At 54.1% G+C, this 6,938-nt stretch overlaps 1 protein-coding gene across 2 annotated transcripts; it reads right to left on the reverse strand.

Annotated features, from left to right (window-relative positions):
• Positions 1-451: 451 nt before the first annotated feature.
• On the reverse strand, positions 452-4,837 carry KRTCAP3 (keratinocyte associated protein 3). 2 transcript variants are annotated; one of them, XM_028725401.2, is made up of 6 exons: positions 4,264-4,832; positions 3,812-3,996; positions 3,655-3,714; positions 3,276-3,473; positions 1,837-1,965; positions 452-1,684 (listed from the first exon to the last, which is right to left on the reverse strand). In XM_028725401.2, exons 1-6 carry the CDS (start codon positions 4,352-4,354, stop codon positions 1,580-1,582), a joined length of 768 nt encoding a protein of 255 aa, XP_028581234.2. In that variant the 5' UTR covers positions 4,355-4,832; the 3' UTR covers positions 452-1,579. The 2 variants fall into 2 exon arrangements, with proteins under 2 accessions (XP_028581234.2, XP_028581235.2); XM_028725402.2 differs by lacking the exon at positions 3,655-3,714 and having other exon boundaries at positions 4,264-4,837.
• Between the last annotated feature and the right edge of the window lie 2,101 nt (positions 4,838-6,938).

Genomic DNA, 6,938 nt, shown 5'->3' on the forward strand with positions numbered 1-6,938 from the left:
CCCTGTCTCTGGGCACAGATGGGGTGTTCTTCTCAGATAAGAAGCGCTGGGCCCAGTTGCCTGATGCCGTAAGGGAAGCCTGCAAGCCTTCTGCCCACTGGCACTTCCCAGCAGCTGGTTTTCAGCTGGTCTGGAGAATCATGCTTTTGGTGCCCCATCCATGGCTGACGTGTGACACTCCCCCACCCCGGCAAGGTTGGAAGGGGGTGGCCATGTGAGCCGCCTCTGGTCTGGGGCTTGTGGCGCAAGCAGCACTCAGAGCTGAGCAGCCCTAAAAGGAAGGTGGCAACTCTCATGCGGGTGCTCCAGGTACAGATGGGGCCCTCTGGGGGGGGGGGGTGAAGAGCCTGGGAGCATATGCCACTGCCAGAGCCCCAAGCGAGGGTGTTTGGGTCCCAGTGGGAGCAGCAGAGACGGGGGGGGGGGTCATGTGAAGGAAAGGACTGTCCACTCTGAGTCTGCACAGTTTAATTCTGCCACAGCACTTGGATTCCGAGTTCTCAAAGTCCAGTACAACTGGCTGGGTGGGGGCCGGAGGGGCCCAGCTCTGGTCAAAGGGCCTCCTGGTGTGTGTGAAGCCACGTTCTGCTGGGCCATGGGGTTTGAGGCCGCCGGCCAGCCCCTGAGCAAAGGGACAGGTGACTTTCCCTCAGGAGACAAACCAATTCTCTCTAATCTGACGCCTGTCTCTGTGCTGCTCTCCTTGGAGTGACGGCTGCACCATGCCCCTTCTCCATCTGGGCATTGGGGGCAGTTTTGATGGCAAGTAGGTGCAAGTGCTGCTCTTCACAGTGCCAGGCTGGGTCACAGAGTCGCTCTGCAGCTACTCTGAAGGAGCACACAGCTGCACCGAGGAGCCCCAGCCACAGGAAGTATTACAATGTGGGGAGCAGGGAATTAGTATAGAAGAAGCATCTCTCTCCCCCCCCCCCCCTTGCAAAGGGGTGCCAGTTGAGCCAGGAGAAGATTCCTGCCTGGCTAGTAAAGTAGCGCTCTCCTCTGCCTTGGTCAGACCCCACCTGGAGTCTTGTGTCCAGTTCTGGGCACCACAATTTAAGGATATTGACAAGCTGGATTGTGTGCAGAGGAGGGCGACCAAGATGATCAAGGGTCTGGAAACCAGCCCTTATTAGGAATGGTGGAAGGAACTGGGGATGTTTAGCCTGAAAGAGGAGATATGAGAGCCATCTTCAGATATCTGAACGGCTGTCACACAGAGGATGGAGCAAGCTGCTTTTCTCCTGCTCCGGAGAGTAGGACCTGAACCCATGGCTTCCAGTTACAAGAATGGAGATAATGACTAAACATCAGGAAGAACTTTCTGATGGTAAGAGCTGTTTGACAGTGGAGAATGGGCTACATTTGAAGGTGGTGAACTCACCTTCCTTGGAAGTTTTAAAGCAGAGGTTGGATAGCCATCCATCAGGAATTCTTCAGCTGAGATTCCTGCATTGTAGGGGGTTGGACTAGACAACCCTCGGGGTCCCTTCCAACTCTATCATTCTGTGTCTGGCCATCCCAGCACAGCCCATTATCATGGGCCTCTTGCAGCAAAAGTGGGGCAGGCTCTTTCTCCCCACTAAAGGCTGCACTCCTCTTCTTGCATGTCAACCAGGAGCTGGTGATGAGGGTCTCTTCCGGAGCTTTCCTCTGCCGCCTCCTTTGCTGGGGCAGCCTCCTGAAGCTGGAAAAGGAGCCCAAAGAGAAGCTTTTCAACTGCCCAGGGACCTGGGGCAAAGCAGGGAGCAAGAGGGCCCCCTGGGTGGCCTCCAGGGGTCGCTCTGCAAGTGCCGGGGTGGGGAGGATGTGGGGAGAGGGAGAAAGGTGCCCTCTTACCAGTGCCACTTTGTAGGAGGAGGGGCCGTGGCCCGAGAGAGAGAAAGACGCCACGCAGCACCAGGCGGACAAGCCAGCCTCCACCGCTGCCATCACCAAGGAAGGGAGCCAGAGGGCCAGGGCCGTGTCCTAGGGAGGGAAGAGGCAGGCAGAGCAGGGTCAGCTGGGGAGCAGCCAAGATCTCATTAGAAGAATTGGTCAAATCTTTTGAAACTGAAAACATACAATTACTTTCTATAGATATTTGTTATTTACTAGTAAGTTTGAGATGCAGACTTTAAGAAACAATTGGAATAAAGAATTGGATGCTCCTATACTGTTTGATGGGCGCAGGTGGCGCTGTGGGTTAAACCACAGAGCCTAGGACTTGCCGATCAGAAGGTCGGCAGTTCGAATCCCCACGATGGGGTGAGCTCCCGTTGCTCGGTCCCTGCTCCTGCCAACCTAGCAGTTCGAAAGCACGTCAAAGTGCAAGTAGATAAATAGGTACCGCTCCGGCGGGAAGGTAAACGGTGTTTCCGTGCGCTGCTCTGGTTCGCCAGAAGCGGCTTAGTCATGCTGGCCACATGACCCGGAAGCTGGACTCCGGCTCCCTCGGCCAATAAAGTGAGATGAGCGTCACAACCCCAGAGTGGACCTAATGGTCAGGGGTCCCTTTTACCTTTATACTGTTTGATAGTGGGAAAGTGTTTAAGTTTCTGTAGCAAAGATATCGATGGATCTTGAATTACGACTTATACAACAGAAAATAATATTGAACTCCATACAATTTTTATACAAAAGGACTGTCTAATGCAGCTTTTTGTTGAAGATGTAATAAAGATAGCACTTCTTTGAAACATTTGTTCTTACTCCCTAAGTTTTGGGAGAAAGTGCTGGAGTGTATCAATATGACTGTGCAGAAAATAATGAAATTTTCAGAAGTATATATTCTTTTGAATTATATACCTGCTGCATGGAAGTTGACCAAAAAAAATTAAAACCCTATGACCAAAAGACTGGTATGGATGAACATGAAGAATAAAGATCTGGTTCTCTTTAATCCAAGGAATGAAGACATGACATTCCTTGCCAAAGATGGTCAGATTGTGGAGAGATGCAGACTTTGGATAAATATATTGACATTTAGAATGAATTTATACATAACATAGCAGGTTATCCACAATCATATATGTATTAGGGCAATAACAGTACATTTGGAAGTGTAACATGCACATATATTCCTTTTTTATTTTTCTTTGCACTTTTTATTCTTTTTCTCTTTTTTCATTTTATTTTGTACAACTGAAATTTTATTAATGCCAATTACTGTTAATTGCTTTTTAATTACTGCTTCCCCCCCCCCCCCGGTGTTTTTAGCTATAAGCCACCTTGAATCTCTGTTAGGGGAAACTACGGGATGCAAATAAATACCAAGATAGTACCAGGCAGCAACTCACAAAGATGCGGGTGGTGTCGAAGGGACACTCGTCGCTCCTCACGGTGCGGGCGTCGGTCGCCAGAGCCGAGCGGTTGCAGCCGGCGAGCAGGAAGCGGCCTCCGTTGGCCACGGTGAGCGAGACGGCGAGCAGCAGCCCCGCGCAGCAGGCGCCCGACACCAGCGCGTTGAGCAGCGCCGCGGCCAGCAGCACCCAGCGCTGAGAAGGGAGGCGGAGGGAGGCAAGGGGTGAGCGAGCGCTGGGGGCCCCGAGCCCAGCCTGTGGCCCCCGCCCAGGGCGCCCTTTCCCCATGCAAGGCGCCGGTGCACCGGGAAAGGAGCCGCGCGGCGCCTGGCCCCTTCTCCTCCTCCTCCTCCTCCTCCTGGCAGGGCGCACTCACCAGCCAAGGCGGGGAGCGGCTCCGCGACACCAGGATGGCCACGACGCCGGCGGCGATGCTCTGCGGGAGAGACGGGGGACACGCGGTGGCTCTCGGCTGCTCCTGCCCCAAAGGAGCTGGCCTGCGCCCCCAGCCCGCCCCGCCGCCCCTCACTCACCAGCAGCCCCGAGACCACCGCGATCACGTTGGCCACCGCGTACTCGGAGGTGATGGTGCGCGCGGGGCGCGCCACGTGGCGCAGGACGGAGCCGTGCACGATGGCGCCCAGCACCAGGTTCAAGTGGCCCAGCACCACCAGCGAGATGCCGCTGCGCACCAGGCGCCGCGCGCGGGGTCCCGCATCTGCGGAGGGGATGGGGGCGGAGAGAGAGAGACGTGAGGAGGAGGAGGAGCGCAGCTCGGGATCAGAGTCCCCCTGGGCTGCGGGGGATCCCCGCGCCCGAGCCAGCACGCGCAAAGGCCTCCTCAAGGGGCCCCTGCGGCGGAGATGGGGCGATGCTGCAGCCCCCTCGGAGCTGAAACTCCTCTTTTCGGGGGTGGGACTTGGAGTGTATCCGCTTTTGCGGCCGCGGGTGGGGGAAAGAGGGGGCTGCGAGGCCCAGCGCTCACCCATCCCGCTCCTCGCTGCGCTTCCGGCTCCTCCCGCAGGTGCGCGGGACCTTTGGCCCGCCAGGTGCGGCTCAGCTCCGGCTCCTGCCATCCCGGCCAGGGAGCCGGCTTGCTGGGCCTGATGGGAGTTGTGGTTCCGCGACACCTGGAGGGCCAAAGGTCCCGCACACCTGGCCTGCCCGGGAAGCGGCAGGGGCCACAGAAAAAGCCTTCCTTTCCTCCCAGTGTTTTGGCTTCCTGGTTCATTCCACCGGCCACATTTTTTATCAGCAGCAGCGGGAACGGGAAAGCAGGTCGACAAGGAAGCACCTGAGAAGCAGCGACCTCCTCAGGAACAGAGCCGACCCCCGGCGCCGAGAGGCGGCCACTGCACCTCGCGAGGGAGGCCGCCAGCTGCTCCTCTGCTTGCAAGGCAGCCGCTGTGGCGCCGCAGAGCTGCAAGCAGGCCGTGGCTGGAAGCGGCCAGCGTCGCTTCAGAGGCCGCTGCTGACCTCTTGGGTCTGCTGTGCCTCAGAGCAGAGCGGGGGGGGGGGTCCTCAGGCCGGGCTGGGGAGCAAATATGGCCCCCAGGCCTCTTCCTGTGCCAGACTGGCTGCTGCTGCTGCTGCTGCTGCATCCCTCTCCCCTCTCTGGCCAGCTCTGCTTCCCCCTGGCTGGAATGGGTCCTTGAGCTGCAATTCTTGTTCATTTATAAAAGTATTTCTGAACTGCTAGATCATAAAACATCAGGGCACTTTACTATTGTGATGTTAGAACATGAAACAGTTATAAAATGATACAAAGAAGAATGCAGAGAATTGTGTGACTGGCTAAGACTCTCTATATAAAAAGGGGGCATCTGCTGAGGGAGGGTTCCTTTGCATTGCAGGGAGGGAGGACCCCAAATGCCTAGAGGCCAGTGGGGTCTCTGGGACATTGCAGGGACCAGCAAGAGAACTGACTTCACCCTTGAATAATGTCTCTTGCTTGTTGGCTGGAGAATCCTCTGACTTGCAAGGCTGAAAGCTGTACAAAAGCCACATCCATTGCCCTCCCCACCTTGGCCTTTAGCCCCGCCCAGGCCGGCATGTGCCCCCCCCCCCAGGCTGTCAATGACAGAATGCAGTTTCTGGTCTGAAACAGGTTCTCTCCTGCATTTGTCTGGCACCAGCTTGGCTGCAGGAGTTGCAGGAAAGAGGCATACAAGATGCTATTCAACCGTCTCAGGGACTCCACTCTGGATTTGCATAAGGTCTACTCCTTAGTAACTTAAATAACAACTGAATTTCCTTCCCTTCTACCTGATTTAAGGAAGAAATGTACAGCGCCAACAGTTCTGCCCAGGATGACAGGGGCCAGCTAGCTTCTATCACCCAGTGTCCACCTTTTGATTAAAAGAGGATAAAGGTTTTTGGGTGATCGAGGGAAGGCGGAAGTGCTCAACACCTACTTTGCCTCTGTCTTCACCCAAAAGGAAAGTGATGCCCATCCTGGTGATAACGGAATACAGTGGTACCTCGGGTTAAGAACGTAATTCATTCTGGAGGTCTGTTCTTAACCTCTGAAACTGTTCTTAACCTGAGATACCACTTTCACTAATTGGGCCTCCTGCCGCACGATTTCTGTTCTCATCCTGAAGCAAAGTTCTTAACCCGAGGTCCTATTTCTGGGTTAGCGGAGTCTGTAACCTGAAGCGTCTGTTACCCGAGGTACCACTGTAAACGGTGCAAGGAGGGAGCTGCAGCCCAAGATAGGAAAAGAGGGGGAAAGGGGACACTTGGAGACTTCAAATGAATTCCAGCCTCCAGGGCCTGGTGAGCTGCACCCAAGGGTGCTGAAGAGACTTGCAGGTGTAATCTCAGAGCATCTGCCTTAGAACCTTGGAGAACAGGTGAGGTCCCTGGAGGTGGGCAAATGTCCCCGTCTTCAAAAAGGGGGAGAAGATCCAGGCAACTACCGACCAGTCAGCTTGATCCTAGAACAGGTAAAGAAACAGTTGATTTGTGAGCCTGGAGAAGATTGAGAGGTTATGTCAGTAATCTTCACATCTGCCTCTGAGAGTGGCTGATTCTCCTTCCTTGGGGTTTTTAAGTAGAGGCTGTGTGGGCATCTGCCATGGATTTTTCATTTGATTCCAACTCTCATGGAAATATAATGACATAGCACTATCAATGCACAGGAATAGCAATGTAGTAGGAGCCCTTCTGCAAATGACCATGGCAACATCTCAGTTAAAATGGTAACAAAGTAACAGATGTGCCTATTTATAGCAGTTCCTTTCACTTAGCTCCGTTTTATCAAGGAATCCATCAATTTATTGATGAAATATCACTTTTTACCAGTAAAACCTGAGCTGAAATAGTATGGAGAGCAAGATGTTCTTGATGAAACCTTTCCCAATAGCCTGGCTGAGTCCTTTCTGCTAATCCCACAGATCCTATAAATAGATAACGCACCCTGAGACCCGTGGCTATAGGACAATATATAAATTCTATTATTATTATTATTATTATTATTATTATTATTATTATTATTATTATTATTATTTGCTTGAGACGCCGGATCCTCGCCAAGGAAAGCCCTTCCTGGACAGGAGCCCTCCAAGCCCGTTTCCGCAGTGGGATGGAGAGGTGAGAGGCCTCATCCCGCCCCGAGCGGCCCGCGGGCGCCTCCCGTGGAAGCCGAGGGGCCGGACG

Source organism: Podarcis muralis, chromosome 3, assembly GCF_964188315.1.
Source record: "Podarcis muralis chromosome 3, rPodMur119.hap1.1, whole genome shotgun sequence".
NCBI classification, from domain to species: Eukaryota; Metazoa; Chordata; class Lepidosauria; order Squamata; family Lacertidae; genus Podarcis; species Podarcis muralis.